Genomic DNA, 21,405 nt, shown 5'->3' on the forward strand with positions numbered 1-21,405 from the left:
ATTATTATTAATGTATTAACTGAATTTTAATATTTATTATTTATGTATTTAAAAATTATATTTGAGAATGATTTATTTAGTTTCATAATAAATGATATTTTTAAATTTGAATAATTTATTAATTAGTTTGTACTTATTATACCATATATTTAATAATTTATTAGAAAAAAATATTAATATAATAAATAAAAAAATAATCTAAAAAAATATTGTTTAATAAATTATTTGTAACTGTAAGGAACTTCGGTAAAGTGCAGAAGCAAGGATATTTTTTTAGTACTTACAAATTTTTAACACAACTAGAAGCATCGTGATTTCCTCATCAGCAATGAAAACCGCATCAAATTTCCTTTTGTAATAAGCGGGGATTAAAACTAAAAAGTACTTGTAATATCTTATAAATGACGATAAACTAGAGAAGCTGCATCCTCCTAAGAATTCGAATCGACAGGAAACTTCCGTCGGTGGACAAGTTTATGCTTTATATACAAACTTTACACATTGGATAATCATACTTCTTGAACATCTTATTCACCTTTTATCCCTATATTTTTTGTGCAAACTTTTAAAAGTAACCTTATCCGAACACAGACCGCAAACCAGGTTCCTTTCCTAGAAACCCGCTAATTCTTAATATCATTGAATTATCCAAAAAGAACTGAAAATGGCATCCCCATAAATGTGAAAGGGTGAAATAAACAAAACAAAACAAAGCAAAAAACATATATTGTTTTCCAATTTTCATTTTGATTTCCTTTATACAAGTGCACAATATTTATTATTTATATTTATAATTATATATAATATAAACAGCCATAAAGGGACGCGCCAAGATAACCACTTGTGAGGCCCAGTATAAAAGAAACCGAAAAAAAAAAGAAACAAAGCACCAATACACTAACCAACTAACGTCCCCATCAAGACCCAAACAGAGAAAAGAAAAAGAAACTAAGTAGGTCCCAACATGGAATCCGATAGAGAGGGAGATTCTATGAGATGCACCTCATTGAGTAGGTGCTCACCGGTGAGTCCATGGTGGGTGGCACACCGTAGACTCTTGCATGATCACTCTCTAAACCATAATCCATCATCGGACGGTACTCTAAATCCTCATCGTGATCGAACACAAACTCCGGAATCTCCACCTCGTTCCTTTTTACATTCTCCCACAGGTAATCAACCCTGGTCACATATCTCAGCTTCCCGTACACCCTGCCACATGGTATAACACATTCCCAATATTAGCCACTATACAATCTATACTTGAAATATTAATTATTAATTATTTCACTTAAAAACAAAGACGAGACAAATCTGCCCTAAAATTAGGAGAGGTAGTTACAGATATCCTATCCTATTCTCTATCCTATCCTATCAACTAATAATTCAAATATCTAATTCAAATTTTTGACAAGCCAATTTTAGGATAAGGTAAAATAGATGTATCTAGACGTAAAATAAATCTAGTGTGTTAAAAGATCCAAACCACAATTATTTTGAAATGAAAATAAAGAAAATATCTAACAGCCTAACAGGAGAACTCGATAATTCGATATATTTAGATTTGATTTTTCAAAAATAACTTATAAAAATTATTTTTAAAAAATATAATATTTATATTTAATAAATTAAATTAAAAATAATTTTAATAAACAGAAATAACAAAAAATATATTTAAATATTAATTAATATATAAAATTATATTAAATTTTTTAATTTTTATAATTAGAAGACAATTTTGAAAAACTTCTCTCCTGACTTTTAAAAATTACAAACACAACCACATAAATTCTTATATTTTTATTTATAAAGTGCTTGTCCTTCCTCAGAAAACTCTACCGAACTAAGCCTTAATTCTAAATAAACAGATAAATTTTGAATAGAATTTAGTGAAGGATAAGGTAAATCAGTAAAATCTAGGTTAGCAAAATTGAGTAAAAGAGTGCTAAAATGCGCAGAGTGCGTACCCCGAACTGAAAAGAAAACGACCAAACGTAGCGAGAAAAAGGCGGGCCTGGAGTCCAGGATGGATGAAATAAACTGCTTCAAGATTGTCCCTCACGTTCGCCGGAATGGCGTCGTGGATCGATCGGAGAGCCGAGATCCCGGGGAAGTTCTCGCTCCTCTGAACCCCAGTGTGCACGTAAACCACCGTGAACTTCCTCTTTCCCACCTTCGGAAACACCCTCTCCTCCAGGTACTTCTTCAGAACCTCAACGCTAACAAATCGCGCTGAAAAAAAAAAAGATTCAAATGAACTCGCCAGTATAACATAATTAACGATATGATTATTGATGTGAGAGTGGTTAGTAAGTTACCGGGGAAGAATTTTCCTATAATGCGAAGGATCTTGCGTCCTTGTTTGTCTTTGCCTTTGACCTTGAAAACCTCCAACTTCTCCAGCAACTCTTCTTGTTCAGCTTCTGAGATGCTACTCACACCGCTCATTGTTTTTCTTTTTCTTATGAATTTCTCTCCAAAGTGGAACAAGATGATAAGGGATCAAGTGTGGATTGAGAGGTGGAAGCGTTTAATATAAGATGATGAAGCCAAGAAAGTAATAATTGTTTCGCGTTATGGACAGATTCGAAGAAAAAAATCTTGAAATTAAATTATAATTTTTTTAAATTAGATTAGATAAGAAATTTGGGAGAAGAATGGGAAAGGAACTAAGGAAGTAATAATAGTAGGGATAGGGATTGTGATTGCGCTGCGCGGTCACAGAGCATATTCCAAAGCATCTTCCATTTAATTTTAATTGGGCCCAATTGGGGCCCAATAGTGGGGGGTGTTTATCTGGGTTCAGTAAGCACAAAGCAATCAGAGCCGTCGGTTCCTTGATCATACGGGAATGAATGTTTTTAGTTAGCCTTAATTTAATGCTGATTAGTGATTAGTTTAACGTGATTGGCGTGTGAATGTGGTGTGGCTGATGGTATTGGTGGTGAAAACCGGGGGTCGATATCTTCTTGGTTTGCTTTGATTGCAATTATTTAGTGTTAGCTATTACTAATTAGTACTATTCCTATGTGATTGGGTATGGGGATTATGATGATTTCTTTTATTGGGGTAAACAATTTAAAAATAATTTTTTTATTTGTTTGGGATTAATCTAGCTTATCTTGTTACTGTCTCTTGTCTTGGGCGGCCTTTTCCTTTTGACTTGTTTTGAGAACAATCATGTACCATTAGTCTATTACCACGTAGTAGTATCCAACGAAATTAATCGTCAAAATCGGAATTCAAATGTTGGATTTTGAATGCCTAATCAAGATAAGATATTTCCAAATACCTTTGTGTCTATCTATAATTGATTAATGGTATCATACGCTATACATAGAAAAATAGATAAATGTGATTTTATCTAAATTGATAATAGATATTCACACGTTTTATCATTAAAACTCACTTTTTTTTTGACAATTTAGTGAATTTACGTATTTAAATTATTTAAAAAAAATATGTTACCAAATTACAATGTTTAAAATATATAGACATAAATATAACTTTGATATAATTATATAAGGATAAAATATGTTTTTTTTTCTAAAATTTGATAAAAATTTAAAAAATATCCTTAAGTTTTATTTTGTTTTAATTTTGTCCTAAAAGTTTTCGATTTGTAAAATATACCCCTTGACGACTAATTTTTTTAAAAAATTGAAGACCACTTCAACAACAATTTCATAAGAACAACTCTCAACGCAAGCAAATTAAGTATAATTTTCATGCATTATTGTTAGATTGGTTTTAAATTTTTTGAAAATTTAGTCGTTGAGGATATATTTGATGCAAATCTAAAATTTATGGGACAAAATTGAAATAAAATAAAATTTATAGATATTTTTGAAATTTTTGTCAAACTTCAGGGACAAAAAAATATACTTTACAAAAATTACGATAGGATATCACAGTTTAGAGTATTACACGTAAACCACTACACTCTGTAGCAGTTTACGTTGGTTTGCATGAATATAGAATCCAGTACACTCTGTAGCGGTTTCTAAAGAAGTTGCGTGCATGAAGAAACCACGACATCATGTAGCAATTTTTTCACGGTGTGGCTACTTGAAAAATGTTTATAATCTATATATACCCAACAAGAGAAAATGATGTGTAGAGTGTCATTTTCATTCAAAATTTTTAGAATAGAGAGTGGGGATAGCTTTTTAGCTCTAGTGCATTATTTTGTAAAAAAATTCAAAAAAACAAAAGACACAGTGTAAAGTTTATCAATAGAGAACCACTGAGTGTTTTTATCCAGTCATCCAATACGCTGTTAGATCTGAAAACCAGTATATTACAAAAGTTAGGCCGGTGCGGGACAAAGTGGATGAAGAAGCTATTCTACAAAATTCATGTTATAGTTGTGTCATCTAGCGTGAAGTATGAAACATTCGCGATAGAATCCGATAAAGATATGCAGGTTTTGTTTCATTGTTAGCGAAGTTTTCCCGAAGTGAGAATACACGAGTTGTATCCCAAGTTGAAACATAGCGTCAACAGTTCTGGGGCATCGGTGCCTCAAACGACTACGATGGGGTGCTTTTACCTCCATGCCTATCGTTGCACCTGATTGTCTGTTGACTAATCGTCCATCTGATGCAGTTGGGGTAGCTATGTCAGCCCGTCTGATTCTGGATATTGTACGGGAGGGTGAACCAGATCAGGTTGAAAATGCGATGCAAGATGATGATTCGGATGAAAAGCCTGCTGACATTGGCGGGGATATTCGAACAAACTCAGTTACGCATTAGGGACTGTCAAGTTCCGGCAAACAACAACATCCTCTACATTTCTCAACCCTAAACTTGGAAGCTATCAGCCAACCGCCGAACATAGTTCCTATCGTTGTTGAAGACTTATCCGACCCGAGTCGGTGATCAGGTTGACAATTCTACCATTTACTTTCATCGTCTTGTTTGGACATTTTCTCCTTATGTTGAGGCATTTTGACATTGCAAGCCTCTGGTAAGCATAGCTGGTAACACCCTAATCCTCTCATGGAACCATGTGAAGTGAACTGTGAATAGCTTCACTTTCTCCGAGAGGCAGCAACTCACCAAGTAACTCCTGGAACCACTTTTAAGCCAGTCTGCCACCCTTCATATACTGGTGAAAGTCTGTCAGGTACCCAAAAATAGCCTTCCCATCCATGGACAACCCCAACTGATATACCACATCATGAAGTGTGATGGTGCACTCTCTAAAAGCATACGAAAAATGTGGGTCTCACGATAGCACCTTTCAATAAATGCTCATCTAGCTAGAACCAACTCATATTTAGCCTAGTCAAGTGGTACAAATCAATCCTCTCTAAATAAAGTATAATCCTATCATACAATGACATATTCTGTTGCCTCTAAATACGGTGAACACACCGATTTAGCTGCGTGTTGTGAGAAAAATAACCAAAACCTGATTAATTTCTAATACTTATAGATTTAAACCATAATTTATAACTCAAAACAAAAACTACGATTGCCTTATGTATCCAATCGGTTAACTAAAATGTTAAATATAGTTCTCTTATAATCACTATTAATATAAATTTTATTAAAAAAGAGAAATATGTATGATGATTTATATAAAATTATAAAACAAATGTATAAACATTACAACAACTAAAGAATGTCCAATTTTTACATTCATAAGTCTTAGGTTCTAAAATTTAAAATTTAAGATCTAAATCTTAAATTTCAATTACGAATCAACAAATCTTAAATTATTTATTTAAAATTTAAATCTTAAATTTTAAATAATAAATCCTAAACTTTCGAAATTTTAAATTTTAAATTTTAAATATTAATTTTTAAATACTAATAACAAGCCATAAATCCTATATTTCAAATTATTCCAATATTAATTTTTAAATACCTAATTTCGAATTCTCTATATTTATTTTTAAATTTTAAATTTTAATTTTCAAACTCTAAACTACATACCTTAGATTCTATATTTTAATTAATATACTATGGATACTACATAAATATACGTAAATATATAAATAAAAGAAAACAAACTTATCTCTTCATTGATGCCGCCGGCAACGTGAGTAACGCCATTGAGTCGGTATAAGCACTCTTCATCCGCCGTGGTCTCAATTGAAGAGATCGCTCCGAAAAACTCAAACTATCTCCAACTTCTTCTCTCTACCTTCTCACTACTTTTCCTCTCTACCAAACTTTGAAAAATCTCCAAATGAATAATCCGCTAATGCCTCAAGCGGATGCCATTTACTGCTAGTAGGTATCGCGCTTTCTTCATGCACCCAATCTCTTCATAAACCGCTACAGGAGGTAGAGGTGTTCAAATCCAAACCGATCCAAATTAAACCGTTCATCCAATCCAATCCAGAACGAAAACCGATTAAAATTGCACTAATTCGAATTTGATTGGATTATATTTTTTGCAAACCGTTGGATCGGATCGGATTTCGGATCTAATTTTCATAAATGATCCAATCCAATCCAAATCGCACAATGTGCTATAATATTATTATTTTATTATTACATTTACAATTATACTTATAACATGTTCAATTTTTTATATATTTTTATATTATTCATATATTATTATTTAATAAATATTTTATATTCAAAATATTATTTATTTATTTATTTTAACTAACTTATAATTTTATTTCTATTGTTATGTTATTGTTGGTTTTTTAAGATATTGTTGAGACTTGTTATGTTATTGTTGATTATTTAAAATTTGATGTTGAGACTTATTATACGTATTTACTTTTTTAATTTATAAAATAATTGAATCGGATCAGATCAATTTTTTTTAAAAAAAGCATCCAATCCAAACCGCACCGCAAGTAAAATCAGTGTTCAGATTGGATAAGTTTTTAACTTAAAACCGATCCAAACCGCACCACGAACACCCCTAACAAGATGTAGTGGTGTAGCGGTTTACGTGCAATCTAATCCGCAGGAGAGTGTCGCAATTTTTATATAATTACAAAAATTGCATTCGTGTCTGCATATTCCGAAAATTATAATCTAATAACATAATTTTTTTTAAATAATTTAAATGCATAAATTATTATTATTATTTTCTTTTTGCATTTAATAATACCAACTGCTTAGATGCATAATTTATTCATCACTATCAAAGTGGCTAGCAGAGTTGATTAGAAACAATTTCATAAATTTCATATCTCATAAGGATTTAATTTTGAATTTTATTTTTGACGGATGAAATATAATAAAAATTTGTGTGATTTAGACAACATGAATAACTACCAATCAAATAAAAATACTACATTTTTAAATTATTCACTTAAATTTTAATATTAAAATAATTATCCATACACCTAGTGAAATGAACATCCGATATATCTATTGTTTATATTGTTTAGTATTTTTATTGTTTATCTATACTTTTTTAAGTACTTTATTTATTTATTTATTGGTTGGGCCTCACAAATTAGTAAATTACTATCACGGTATATATATTTTTTTATAAGAAAACGGGGCCACAGGCCCAAAAGACAACAACACTAAGGAGAAAAGCCTCTAGGAAAAGCTATCCCTCTTCTGTCTGCTTCTAATTGCAGGGCAAGAAAAGCTGGCGCATGGTTGCAACAATGAAGGCCGTGAGGAACTTTTTGGGCGTGCGTAGCCAAAGCGTTCGCTGAAAAATTTGCTTCTCTGAAGATGTGTCTAATTTGAAAGTGATCCGGCTTGGCTAATAACTCCCTAATTGCACGTATAATAGAAGAAGCTGAGTGCCGTTGGGCAGGGTGATTGTGGAGGAGTTGCAGGCGCATTGCAAGTCCGTTTTAACAATCAGATTCTGGATGTTGAGCTCCGAAGCAAGCTTCAGACCTATGTAGATTCCCCAAAGCTCCGTTTTGGTTATGAAAGTATTCCCAATATTCATCCAAAATCCAGCTACAAAACGACCGTGAGAGTCTCGGATTAAGCCACCACAAGTACCACTTTTGGAGACTGAAGATAAGGAGCCATCTGTGTTGAGCTTGTATCTTCCTTCATCCGGCAACTCCCAGCCAATGTGTTGCACTCTAGTGAATGTGAGAGTTTTCTTACTAGCCTCAGTTAGAGAGATAACATCTTCGTATCTTTTGGCTATGATCTGTGCTGAGTAGGCAATACTATTCTCAGGTCTGTTTTCATGATTGAATATCAGATCATTCCTATTTCTCCATGCAGTGTTGCACATAGTGATGAAGTAAATGGGCCAAGAGATCCCCCATTAAATTTTCGAGCCACCAATTCAGATTCTCCTCCATCCAGTTGTGAAGATCTTGATTGAAGAAGTTACTTTGCAAGGTGCTATCAACGCTTCTTTCCCATGTGTCTCTGATGTAAGGGTAGTCTCTTAGCACATGAAGCAACGTTTCATCATTTTCAGGGCATCTGGGGCAGCTTGCATCATTGGTAAGCCCCTCCTTTGTCTTCTAGAATTTGTGAACAGAGCTTTGTGCATAATCAGCCAAACAAAAGTTTTTAGTCTTTGAGAGATTTTATGTTTCCAGATGTTCTTGACGTAATTACCAGTAGTGTCATCATTATCATAAAACTCTTTGTAGGCTGACTTGATAGAAAATTCTCCATTCGATTCTGGTAGCCAGCCTAAACTATCAGGCCCTAACTCCCTTTGAGGGGTTTTCATAAGGCGAATGATGTCTAGGATATCCTCAGGAAGAACTTGTTGAAGCTTCTCCCACCTCCAATTACCATTCTGATCAGCGAACATATTCACTTTTTCTTGAAGGGCATTTGCCGTGAGGTTCTCCAGAGCAACAATTTTAAGAGACTCAATGCCTGGGACCCAATGATCCTCCCAAAAATGGGCTATTTCACCATCTCCTAATCTCCAAACAATGTTAGTCTTGAACTGGTTCCATACCTTAGCTATTCCCTTCCAGGCGTTAGAGCAATTAGGCTTTAAGTGAATTTTAGGCATAGTATCACCACTGCATCTATATTTGCGATCCCCTTAACCCATAAGGAGTTTGTATTTGTAATTAAGTTCCATGCTAACTTCATGAGGAAAAGGCGGTTCGAATCCTGAGCTTTACGAAGGCCTAGACATTCTTTATACTTGAGCTTGCACACAGCATCCTAATTAATAAGATGAATTTTTTTTCATCCTCACTAGCCCCCCAAAGAAAATCTCTACAAATTCTATTGATATGATTGCACACTTCTTTAAAGATCTTCATAGTTTGCATAACATAAATAAGAATAGTAGAGAGAACGGATTGAACAAGGGTACATCTCCCTGCAAAGGAAAGAGTCTTCATGTTCCAAGAATTGAGCTTATTTATGTTCCATATTTAAGATAGACCAGCTTATTTATTGGTTTTATATTTTTCGCTATCCACATGCTTGGTTGATTTGTGTATATTATGATATTGTAGACATAAAGATAGTATGGGAATGGACTTTTAATTTTTTTTAAAATTATTTGATAAAGTATAATTTTTTATTCTACATTATTTAAGTAAAAGTAAGAGAAAATATATAAAAAATATCAAATAATAAAAGATCACATTTTTATCAAATAATTAAGAAAATTCACTCTAACGCATATATATTAGAGATAAATTATTCATAATTTTTATATTGTGTTTAGAATAATAATGATTAAGGTACAACAAAACTTTTAAAAGATCATATTACTCGTCCACCATAGTCTAACTTCACCAAAAATCATCACAGTCCCACAACAATCCTAAAAAATCTAAAAAAAAAACACACACACATTAGGCTACAAATTTTACAATTAGATGTAAGAGATGATAATCTAAAATTATTTTATTTAATTTAAAATTTATAAAATATTTACACGTATTATATTTAATATTAAAGCAAATCGTTATAATAAATCATGGAGAACAAAATTTTACACAACTTTGTCAAACCAAAATTTGGTTTAAGAATTTATCAATGCACATTTCTATATAGTTTGAACCAGGTCAATTCGAACTCAAACTACATGTAATTCGAATCACATTGATTCGAACTATGTACACACGCATACACCCACTAATTCAAATCAACCTAATTCGAATAACACACAGAGTAATTCAAATCAGTGTGATTCGAATTACTCCCTATCACGCAATCTCAAGTAATTCAAAATTGGTTGATTCGAATTACACAATGTATAGTTTGAATTAGGCTGGTTCGAATTATAAAGGGCCATATGTGTATAAATATGGTGTAAACGTGATTGTTCTCATTAGAGTGAAAAAATGGCTAGTGAGGAGAATTTTGTAGTATTGGTTCATCACAGAAGATCGATTAAGAGAAAAACACGATCCAGTGTGAAGTTCACTGATAAGGATGCTCTTAGTATTTTTATGAGGCCTATGACAAGCTATGATGACCTTGTTAATTCTGTGCTACAGAAACTTGGTCTGGAAGGCGTGAAACGGGTAAGAAGTTTTTCTATCGGATTCCAATCTCGGTGCTACAAGAAATCGTGAAGTATGATTGTTTCACGATCGGGAGTGATGAGGACTTGTAGGTCATGCTTCATTGTCGTCGGCAGTTTCCCGAAGTTAGGACACCTATACTGTTGGCGACGTTGGTTGATGTGGTATCCAACTCGGGGGGTTCAAACCGAAATACCCACACCGTAGGCACGGTAGCCGGTTCTAGCTCCAGACCTTTTGGTGCATGTTCGTCCATCCCTGTGTATGAACCTCCGGTCGAGCCTGTCGCCTCCCCTCGTTCGTTGTTGATCTCAACTGTAGTGGAGGCGGCGAAGTTGGAATAGGGGATATTGTGCCGACCTCTTTACAGTGTGCTGCACCGACTAGTCTAGGCGATGCATTGTTGGATGATGTAGACGATGATGATGTGGAGCCGGACATCATTGCTGATGACAGCGGCGATGATATTAGAGCGAGTGAGCCAGCTGGGGCGGGAGCTGGTTCTAGCTCTGGCACACAATAGTACCCTCCGCACTTTTCAGCTTTAGACTTGGATGCCATGAGACAGGAGGGGATTCCTGGCTAGCCTGCTGAATTTGGTGCTAGAGATGCTGAAGGGTTTTCAGGTTTGACAGAATTTCAGGTTGGCCAGCAGTTTCAAGATAAAGATGAGGTTGTGTTAAGTGTGAAAACGTACAGCATATGACGCAGGATACAGTACAAGGTGGTGGAGTCTGACTATCGCTGGTATGTTGGGAAGTGTTCTGAGTTTGGGAATGGGTGCACATGGTTGATTAAGCTAAGTCTCCGGCAGCGCAAGGGCATTTGGGAGGTCAAATGGTACAACGGACCACATATGTGTCTCGCGACGTCCATCTCCAGCGACCACATGAGTCTGGATTATCATGTGATCTTGGCATTCATCATGTCAATGGTTAGAGCTGATGCATCTGTCAGCATCAAGGTGCTCCTGAATGCGACGGTAGCACACTTTGGGTTCAGGCCGACGTACAGGAGGGTTTGGTTGGTGAAGCAGAAGGCCGTTGCCCACATCTATGGTGATTGGGATGAGTCGTACAACGAGCTCCCTAGGTGGGTGTTAGGAGTTCAGCTGACGATTGCTAGTACTGTTGCAGTCCTTAAGACGACCCCAGTTTGAGTTGGGGGCTAGGTGGACGACTCACAAGCTTATTTTCACCGACTGTTCTGGACGTTTCCACCATGTATTGAGGCATTCCGTCATTGCAAGCCCTTGATGAGTATTGACAGCACCCATCTTTATGGCAAGTATGAGGGGTACGTTGCTCGTCGCGATTGCACAGGACGGTAACTCCAACATTCTGCCTGTAGCATTTGCACTGGTTGAGGGTGAGAATGCTGAGTCTTAGTTCTTCTTTCTCTCCCACCTCCGTCAGCACGTGACCCCGCAACCGAGTCTGCTGGTTATATCAGATAGGCATAACGGCATCAAGGCTGCGCTTGAGGCTCCGGACGGAGGATGACTACCTCCAGTGCTTACCGTGCATTCTGTATTCGACATGTGACAGTAAATTTTGCTCTGACCTTCAAGGGCAAGGACGCAAGGAGGCTTCTTGTGAATGCAGCCTACGCTAAGATTGAGGTGGAATTTGATTACTGGTTTGATATTCTGCGGTCTGAAGACTCTGCCATGTGTGAGTGGGTGAACCGGATCGAGTATTCATTGTGGACTCAGCATCAGGATGAGGGTCGGAGAGTTGGTCACATGACGACAAATATCTCCGAGTGTGTTAACTCAATCCTGAAGGGGGTCAGGAATCTCCCTGTGTGCTCGTTGGTAAAGGCAATTTACGGGAGGTTGGCTCAACTTTTTGTTCGCAAGGGGAGAGAGGCTGAGACCCAGCTGGAAACCGAACAACAGTTCAGTCAACATCTAGTGAAGTGTATAGAGGCCAATTTGAAGACGGCGAAGTGCTTCACGGTGACTTTGTACGACAGAAATAACTCGGAGTTCACCATCTCGGAGACGACTCCTACTGGTTCTTTCTCACTTGGTAGCTACAGGGTGTCACTCGGGTCTCAGACTTGTGACTGTAGAAACTTTCAGGCACTTCATTTTCCATGTCCTCATGCCCTGGCATACTATGCCTATTCACGGCTTACTTGGGAGCCGTATGTCCACCAGGTGTATCGTCTTAGCTCCGTGTTCAGTGTGTACCGGATGGGGTTCACACCGCCCATTTCCGAGGGTTTCTGGCCACCGTACGATGGGCCGACAGTGATACCAGACCCCAACAAGAGGCGTGCAAGTGAAGGACGTCCTAAGTCCACTAGGATACGGACTACTATGGACGAGGCAGATCCGAACAGGCCTAAAACCACTAGCATAAACCACTTACATACACCACTCCCGAAACTACTAACAAAACCACTAACATAAACCACCAACAAAATCACAAGCCAAACCACTAACATAAACCACATGCAAAACCACTAACAAAATCGCTTGCAAAACCACTTGCAACACCACTAACAATCTAACATAAGCCACTAACATAAACCACAAACAAAACCACAAACAACACCACTAAAATAAACCACTAACATAAACCATATTCAAAACCACTAACAAAACCATTTGCAAAACCACTAACATAAACTATTAACATAAACCACCAATAAAACCGCAAACAAAACCACTAAAATAAACCCAGGCAAAACCACTAACATAACCCACATGCAAAACCATTAAAATAAACCACTAAAAAAAACTGTAACTACCAACCTTGTCGTTGATGACCCCGGCTATATAAGCCACTCCATCCAAACGATATAGTCTTTCTGGATCGTCTCTCATTGTCTAAATATCCTGCTCGAGCCTTTGTCGGAGCGAATCTGGGTCGTTTTCTCTGGGATTTGGTGGGGTATGAGAGTGGAAAAGTGATTCGAATGAGGTGGGTTCGAACTATATAGTAATGTGCATTGATGGATTCATGAACTAGTTTTTGGTTTGGCTGATTTGTGTAAAATTATGCTCCTCGACTTATTATAGTCATTTGCCCTTAATATTATTTAATTATTTTAGTAATAATTAAAAAATATAAAATATAATAATTTTAAACTACGTTGAACTAATTTTTCTGTTTCCCAAAAATTTTATTTCACAACAATCATAAATTTAATGTTCGCAAAATGAGTTCCGTAAATTTGTGCTCACACACTACATGAAGTCATGAACATAAACATGAAAGCATTACTAACCTATATCGATCTTGTTACCAAGCAAGCTTGTTTTTCGATTTTAACGCCATCCACATCATTCTTGACCAAGAATTATAATTCTTACGTTGTTATTAAGCACTAACGAAATCAGAGGTGTACCTGAATGTTCACCAGGATGGATGAACAATTACTCCTATATACTGATGTGCGATGCAATGTCAGTTCAGTCCAAATTTCGAGAAACAAAACATATCATGATTCCTCCTAGATTATTCATACGAAACTTATTAGTAGTGCAATTAGTGTCAGGTCATAAATTTTATCACAGACAACAGCAGTTACTTTTTTTTTTTGTGGATTATATGATACACTTGTTTTGTGGATTATATGCTATTCAATAACTATCTTGGCATTACATAAAATATGGGGTAAAATGATTTTTTTTTTATTGATTATCCAAACAATAATCTCATTGAATGATGTTTAGCTTGGAAGGTGGAATCAGCATCCCGAGAGAGTCATTGAATAATTGGGAATTGAGACGTGGAGACTCTGCCATAGATGTTAGAGAGAGGAGAATAGAACAATGAGCAGTGTAGCAGAGAAGTCTTACATCGGTGGGATTATGAATGATGTGAGGTAAGAATGCCTATAAAATCAGAGGGAAGGGAGAAGCAGAACCTATCTTTGCGCTTGGGGCAATGACGCAGCTAGTGAGGTTCTAACCGAGGCGCGTCTATTGCTGGTTGAAAACTATTTCCAAACCCCCTCTTAGGCCTAGGTCAACCCTAGGCCTTCGAGAATTTCTGGAAGGGCTCCCTTCGGGTAAAGTCCTACAATTCTAGTTAAATTTTTTTATTAATAAATTAATAATTAAAGAAATTAGATATCAGTTATTGTCAATTTATTTTTATATCAAGTGTATAAATAGAATAATTATTTAAATCAGTCTGGGATTATTCCAATTTTTCGGAGAATGCAATTTTGATTTGTATAAAATCAACTACTAATATATACTCGAATATTTAATCCCAATTTTTCGGAGAATGCAATTTTGATTTGTATAAAATCAACTACTAATATATACTCGAATATAAATATTGAACTATAAATATATCTAAATATGTTGTTTAATATTTATAGTTTAATATGGATTTTGTACATAAAAATGTGTTGTTCAATTTTTATATTCGAATATTATATTAATGGTTGATTTTTGTTGATTTTCAACCCACTGAGTGAAGATATTACCGTCATTTTCAAATGAATATATTTGAACTCTTGACCCCGGAATATAATATCAGTTAAATTTAAATAGCTTTCTCCATAATTAACTGTTAAATGTTAATCAATTCACGAGTGATTGGTAAATTTTAGTAGTTGGGGGAACTGGGAAGGTGACGTCCAATCGTCCATGTCCAATTGACGATATAAGTATTGGAGTGGCCTTGTAAAAGCCATTCTTGTGAAACACGCAATGATGAAATTTAGATTTTAGAAAATAACTCCAAAACTTACAAATTTTTTTATTCCATTCCAAATATTTCTCACACAAGCTCGTTGATCTAATTTCTCCGATGCCGCCAATGCTTCTATTCAGACTGTAAATCAGAAACTACGCATTTAATGTTTTTTACTTAGCTTTTGTGCTTTTTGCGCTGGCCGTTTATACACATACATACATACTTCTAATCTACAAGAACTACGATTTATTCTATTAGGAAACAAATGGGTGACATTACTCAAGGTTGATTCCGACCCCTAATGTGTACAAAACATTCAACTAGGGCAAGGGGGGAAAAAAAAAACATAAGATACATTCTTACTTGGCATCATAGAACAACAGGGAGGAATAGGTCTAAAAAAGGACAAACAAACTCGTCTATAAGCTGTACAATATATGTGCTTCTACAATGTGATATCTGTTAGTTCCGAAGTTCAAACCCTAGCTAGGTTGAGCGGATCCATTATAGCCGGAGACTCGTGCCAACTCAGATAATTCTACCTCACCACTCACAACCTACAAGAAATGACAAAAATGATGAGAAATCAATAAATATGGATAAATCAGAGACAGTTATAATTCACAACCTACCTGACCGTTAATAACCCACATGGGGAAACCATCAACTTTGGCATCCACACATGCTTTGTTCATCACAGTTCCAGGCCGAAACCCTTCAGGATAGCATTCCACAATATCCAACTCCTTCACTGCCTCACGACCAAACATCTGTCATGGAGGGTTAAAGTGAATGAGCCCGTGACAATTAGGATCATTATAATTTAAGGCATATAAGACAAATAAACTGCATGCATGGAAGGCTTGTGGTGCGTCTTGTTCGTGGACAGTATCATTATGCATGTAATGGGATCTGCTCGTCATAACATATACATATAACAAAGAAATAATGACAAACAGAAAGGTATATATATGTAATAACAAGCATGTCTCAATCACGGTAAAGACATTCACAATAAGATGCCATATCCATGTGAATTGAATTCTTTATATAAACTTGCACTAGCAGTTAGATTTTGATAATCAATCCAAGCTTGATGACAGGTAACTCAATTATCACTAGAATTGACAACAATTTGCTGCATAGAGAAATCCATAAAATTAATGATGATTAATTTTCTTAGCGTGGTTTAAAACAATGAAGGAAATTATAGAAGACCACATACCTCTTTTTGTTCTAAGCAGTGTGAACACCAGAAGGCTCCATACATTTTAGCTCCTATTGAGTGCAAATGCTTTGCTAGAGAGAGTGAAAAGGGGCTTGACGGATTTTTTATCTCAGTTGCATAATATGGCAATTCCATTTCAGCCAGGCTGTTAGAACAGAAAAATTGAGATTCAAATTGTAAGTTACAAGTGTAAAATTTTACATTGGTTTCATCTCCAATTGCATAAACAGATAAACGATACATCTATTTCAAGCAGATGTTTCCTTGAAAAGTAAGTTTATGCTTTAGGTGAAAATTAAATCAGAATATTATCCACCAAGTCAATACGTCAACCATGTCACACATTGCACATTTTAGTAGAACAATACTAATAACACATTGTGATGTAACAGTCACAGGCTAACGTAATGAAGATCATGCAAAATGCTCCATATTGGCTCAAACACGTTCCTTGTATGTCATTAAACAAAAACATGTATATCCATGAGTAGAAAGTGAAGTTTTGTATAGGAAGCGTGGAAAAGGTTATATTAAATAAGTAAATATTGGCCTAAAAATTACAAAAGAAAATGACAATTGGAAACTAGATTATTGCCTTAGTTTCTTGGACCTGAGAAAATGAAAATAGAGATTTGCGCAAAAAAGAAAAACTCACCTTGAGGAGGCAGATATAGAATTATTATAGGAGGTGTTCAGAGTGAGAATCACCAAGCTAGCAATAAGCAACTGCATGCCCACTTGTTTATTGGTCTCTTGCAATCCAATGTCCTATAGCAGAAATTCCAAAGAAAAATAGCAAAACGAATTAGGCAACAACATGAAAAAACAACCACCAAAATCAACAATGAAGACTTGAACACAATTAAACCTTTACTGCGGTGAAGAACAAGCTGAAAGACAAGAATGCCGAAAGCAAACAATACGAGCAAGTCGACCCAGAGAATTTTGTGCTGAGAATGAACAAGAAATAGGCACTAGCAGCTGCCATGGAGGTAGTGGTTCCCAACACCATGAGCTGGGCACTGGACCTGCCAATCCCAAAAGGCAACATCTTCTTTGTGGCCAATTGCAGACCAAGCGCCGCAACCAAGCCATACGCCACCATCCCAACCAAAGGAAGAGGAACACCTATCAAACACAAAACAGAAAAATGTCACTCACACATTCTTTCAAACACATTGCCTGCAAATAATACCCTTCACACCACAAAATCCAGAGACCAAAAAGAATCACACATAGAACAACAATATGGCAAACACACACATCAAGCCAAAACCCTAACGGAATCAAATCATAGAACAGTTCAATTGCAAGCACCATCGAATAGTTGCAACTTATTCAAGAGAAGGCAAAGAAAAAAAATACCGAAAATAAGCGCGTAATCACTGTTGAGTATGTCGCCGCAGGGAGAACCACCGATAGGGCAAAATGCTTCGGAACCGGTGAGCTTCAGGTAGGTAAGGTACGAGGTTTCAAGGAAGCCGATCCCGGCGATCCCCGCGGTCAGCTTATGAGTCCATTCGCCGGAGCCGGAGGAAGTGGCGGGAACCTTGGTTTCCTGGTCGGGTTCTGCGGCGGAGCATTTGAGAGGCGGCGGCAACCTCATACGCTGCGTGACGTCGAAGAGGCCCAAGCTCCGGTGGTTGGGAGCACGGTGGTGCCAAATGGGCACAAAGGAACGAAAAGACGATAGGGACATGGAGAAGGTGAAAGTGGCCATGGTGGTGGAAGCTTCTAGTAGCTTAAGCTAACCAACTCACCTTCTTCCTCGATAAGCTCATCTACCATATTCCACTGAATGGGAGTCAACGAAAAAGTCAAACAAATTTGCTGGGTGCAGTGGTGGTTGGTGTTAATTGGGCTTAATATTGGGCCTGTGATTACATAAAATGTCTTTCGTTTTATTGGGCCCATGTTGGAGGATAGTATTTGGGCTTGAGTATTAAAATATCTGGGCCCATTTGAGTTGTGGTGAAGCCACGTGTTTGCTTCTCTCTCACAAAAAAGAGATGGGCTTTGTGAGGTGGAGACTTATCCAAGATACCAAGACTTGAGGAAGTGGTGGACGGTGGGTCCCACACGTGTTTTGATTTTATTGGACAGCTGCTTGCTGGGCTTATCCCTGTACCGAAACTACGTGCCATTACGTGTAATCTGACACTACGTTATCCATTTTTATTATTATTATTATTAAATGTATGATTGGATATTTATACACAAGAAATTGACACAGCTTTGATTTAGTTTTTGAGGAATTTTTTTTGCATTTATATGAAAAGAGAAATAACAAACTAAATAAGTCAATCATTGCCTAATGCCTATCACTACATATCTTTTTATTTTTGGGACTAAATAATATTTTTTTCTCAGGTAAAAAACTTTACCAACATAAAAGATGAATACTATATCGTAAAAAATTGTTCTTTTATACTATAAAAAATATAAAATAATAATTCTTTTTTAGTTTAATTAGTTTAATCGGCACTCTTTTTTAGTTTAGCTATTCAATGATTTTTAGACCGGTTATTTAATTTGATACATGTTCCTGTTTGTTTAATATGTTGCATATATTATGGAACAGTAATTTGAAAAATGAAAATACACTCAACCTAAGGTGATGGTGCGGTAGCCCATCTCTATCCAATAATAGCCCATCTCTGCAAAGAAAAATCCTTTATTAACAATAAAATTATTTAATTACTTTAAAATTTAATTTCTTGAACTGATCGTAACAAACCTGCAATGGTATATCTATCCCCTACTCCACTGACACATATATTGTGTTTATCCTTTTTATGATCTTTTTCTGTTTCTGGTTCCTTGGAAAATATAGCACAATAAAACATTGCTTATAGCACATTACATATATTAGCCGCAACAACTACATACCTCAGATCATCATCATCATCAGCATCCACCATGAAATCAGTGATAGCAACCTCATTTGATGTCTCCGGCGCATGTTTATCTTCACGTCCTTCCCTCCTTAATGCTTACCACACAACCAGCAGGTGCCTCTAATCAAAACACGTACATAATTAATTACCGTATATATCTAGAGCTATATATTTTGCTATTTAATTTCTTCAACTAGAAAGTTGAAAGTTTGTTATATCGTACTTTATTACATGCAGGCCTTCATCTATAGTGGCCATCAATTATCAAAAGGGATATAGTAGTAGAAGGATTCTTGTTGAACCCAAGTTTCCATTTCGGTAAGTAAAGAATTAGAGCTAATAAGCTACTAGCATGTTGTGAATTGTATGAAATGATTATGGTGATGATGATTAATTGATTTATTGAATTGAAGGAGGGAAGCTGGTTTGAGTGGGAGCTTAGAAGCTGTTGGAGTTCCAACCTCGGTGCCGGTGCGTGTAGCACACGAGCTTCTTCTTGCTGGCCATCGCTATTTGGATGTCAGGTAATAATAATCGAATTATTTTAGGTAGACATCAAAATCAGTCATTATTAGTATAAAATATATTTTGAAATATAAATATATATTAAAAATAAATTAAATCACATATATGTTTATATAGAAATACATTAATGACTAATTTTAGTATACCAATAACATTTTTGAAATACGTACATACATAGTAACTTCTTGCATGTTAGAAATAATTTGACATACTTGATCAAACTGTTGAATATATGTGTCAATACTAAACACATTTGCATTATATCCTTTGGATGCACCCTTTTAGCCCTACTTTAACGCGGGATCATTGTGTATTGGGTTGGAAAGAAGACATCATGTGAGAAACAATGATGTATGTATCTCACACCATAGTCCTTGTGTTTTTGTGTTCATAGGACTCCAGAAGAGTTCCATGCAGGACATGCTCCTGGCGCAATTAACATACCTTACATGTTCAGAGTTGGATCAGGTTCTATATATCTCACATCTCAATTATACTAATCAAGTTCTTAATCAGAGACTAAGAACAAGTTCTCGTTATTATGTTATGTATACCTCTGCAATCATCATAATTTGAGATGTTTTTATTATACTCTTTATATTGTTTACATGGGAAGACCATCAGTTTACTACTTTAGAATTTTTCTCACATATAGGATTCCAAATACCAAATAGTGAAAAGCTTTTACAAATGGTGTAAAAGTAAAACTAACACTACTATTGTTATTGTATTTTTTGCTACGTGTGTGTATTCAGGGATGACAAAAAACACCAACTTCGTTAAAGAGGTCTCGTCAGAGTTCAGAAAAGATGATGAAATTATTGTAGTGAGTGCATTTCTTTATTTTTTACTTTTTGTTATATATATATATATATATATATATATATATATATATATATATATATATATATATATATATATTATTCATGGCCAATTGTGATTGCTGAAGCTGATGTACATAATTTTGGTTGACAGGGGTGTCAGCTCGGTAAAAGGTCCATGATGGCTGCTACTGACTTATTAGCCGCTGTAAGATTTCCTTATTCAATGCCTTTTCTTAACATCTTGGCAATTGCCATTCTTGCTTGGAGTCCAAAACAAGCATATGCTAGTTTGTTAAAATACATTCAGAGTGCAGAAAAAATAATGTTACAGCTTGATAAGAATATCTCGTCATAATAAAAGTTTATGCAAGGCTTTTTGTGATTTCTGACAAAGATATCTTTAATCTTATAGGGGTTCACCGGAGTAACGGATATAGCTGGTGGTTATGCGGCTTGGACCCAAAATAACCTTCCAACAGAACTGTGATGTGTCATGTAGGAGCTGCAGCTGTATATATACAATAAAATTCGAGTCGTAAGGCAGTAGCAGCAACTTGCATACTGCCCAAAAAGAAATACATAAATGGGAAAAGTACACAAAATTATATGCACTCTGTATATTTTGTTGACCCTAGAAATGTTTATTTAGTTTGCTGAATAAAAAGCGCTTATCCCGTCCCATCTTTACATTGATAAGAGATTGCATCAGCAAATTAAAAAAGGGAAATTGGTTTTACTCTGTATTCACCTTTTACCCACGTTGCTGTCGTCCCGACTGATATTAGTCTTCATTATCGATCAGAAGGAATATGTTAGAGTAACTGGGCCTTGGTCACTTTCTTTTTTAGAG

General features: G+C 35.7%; 5 protein-coding genes and 1 non-coding gene across 6 annotated transcripts; 3 read left to right on the forward strand and 3 right to left on the reverse strand.

Moving 5' to 3' along the window:
- Positions 1 to 727: 727 nt before the first annotated feature.
- LOC112747683 (uncharacterized) lies at positions 728 to 3,053 on the reverse strand. Its single transcript, XM_025795843.3, has 3 exons — positions 2,319 to 3,053; positions 1,968 to 2,232; positions 728 to 1,212 (listed from the first exon to the last, which is right to left on the reverse strand). The coding sequence occupies exons 1-3, from the start codon at positions 2,446 to 2,448 to the stop codon at positions 990 to 992; spliced, it is 618 nt and encodes a 205-aa protein (XP_025651628.1). The 5' UTR covers positions 2,449 to 3,053; the 3' UTR covers positions 728 to 989.
- Positions 3,054 to 11,915: 8,862 nt separating this feature from the next.
- On the forward strand, positions 11,916 to 12,836 carry LOC114925304 (uncharacterized). The gene has a single exon (XM_029292831.1). It carries the CDS (start codon positions 11,916 to 11,918, stop codon positions 12,834 to 12,836), a length of 921 nt encoding a protein of 306 aa, XP_029148664.1.
- Positions 12,837 to 13,814: 978 nt separating this feature from the next.
- LOC112747029 (uncharacterized) lies at positions 13,815 to 14,875 on the reverse strand. The gene is made up of 2 exons (XM_025795104.3): positions 14,870 to 14,875; positions 13,815 to 14,459 (listed from the first exon to the last, which is right to left on the reverse strand). Exons 1-2 carry the CDS (start codon positions 14,873 to 14,875, stop codon positions 14,355 to 14,357), a joined length of 111 nt encoding a protein of 36 aa, XP_025650889.1. The 3' UTR covers positions 13,815 to 14,354.
- On the forward strand, positions 14,302 to 14,451 carry LOC112753104 (U4 spliceosomal RNA). The gene has a single exon (XR_003177502.1). It is a non-coding gene; the product is annotated as a U4 spliceosomal RNA (small nuclear RNA).
- Positions 14,876 to 15,312: 437 nt separating the features above from the next.
- On the reverse strand, positions 15,313 to 18,961 carry LOC112747685 (thiol-disulfide oxidoreductase LTO1-like). Its single transcript, XM_025795847.3, has 7 exons — positions 18,919 to 18,961; positions 17,675 to 18,431; positions 17,178 to 17,437; positions 16,965 to 17,077; positions 16,307 to 16,454; positions 15,714 to 15,851; positions 15,313 to 15,638 (listed from the first exon to the last, which is right to left on the reverse strand). The coding sequence occupies exons 2-7, from the start codon at positions 18,027 to 18,029 to the stop codon at positions 15,564 to 15,566; spliced, it is 1,089 nt and encodes a 362-aa protein (XP_025651632.1). The 5' UTR covers positions 18,030 to 18,431; positions 18,919 to 18,961; the 3' UTR covers positions 15,313 to 15,563.
- On the forward strand, positions 18,434 to 21,251 carry LOC112747686 (thiosulfate sulfurtransferase 16, chloroplastic-like). Its single transcript, XM_025795848.2, has 7 exons — positions 18,434 to 19,320; positions 19,444 to 19,524; positions 19,620 to 19,730; positions 20,126 to 20,199; positions 20,487 to 20,557; positions 20,707 to 20,760; positions 20,968 to 21,251. The coding sequence occupies exons 1-7, from the start codon at positions 19,229 to 19,231 to the stop codon at positions 21,040 to 21,042; spliced, it is 558 nt and encodes a 185-aa protein (XP_025651633.1). The 5' UTR covers positions 18,434 to 19,228; the 3' UTR covers positions 21,043 to 21,251.
- The last annotated feature ends 154 nt before the right edge of the window (positions 21,252 to 21,405 follow it).

Source organism: Arachis hypogaea, chromosome 15 (genome assembly GCF_003086295.3).
Source record: "Arachis hypogaea cultivar Tifrunner chromosome 15, arahy.Tifrunner.gnm2.J5K5, whole genome shotgun sequence".
NCBI classification, from domain to species: domain Eukaryota; kingdom Viridiplantae; phylum Streptophyta; class Magnoliopsida; order Fabales; family Fabaceae; genus Arachis; species Arachis hypogaea.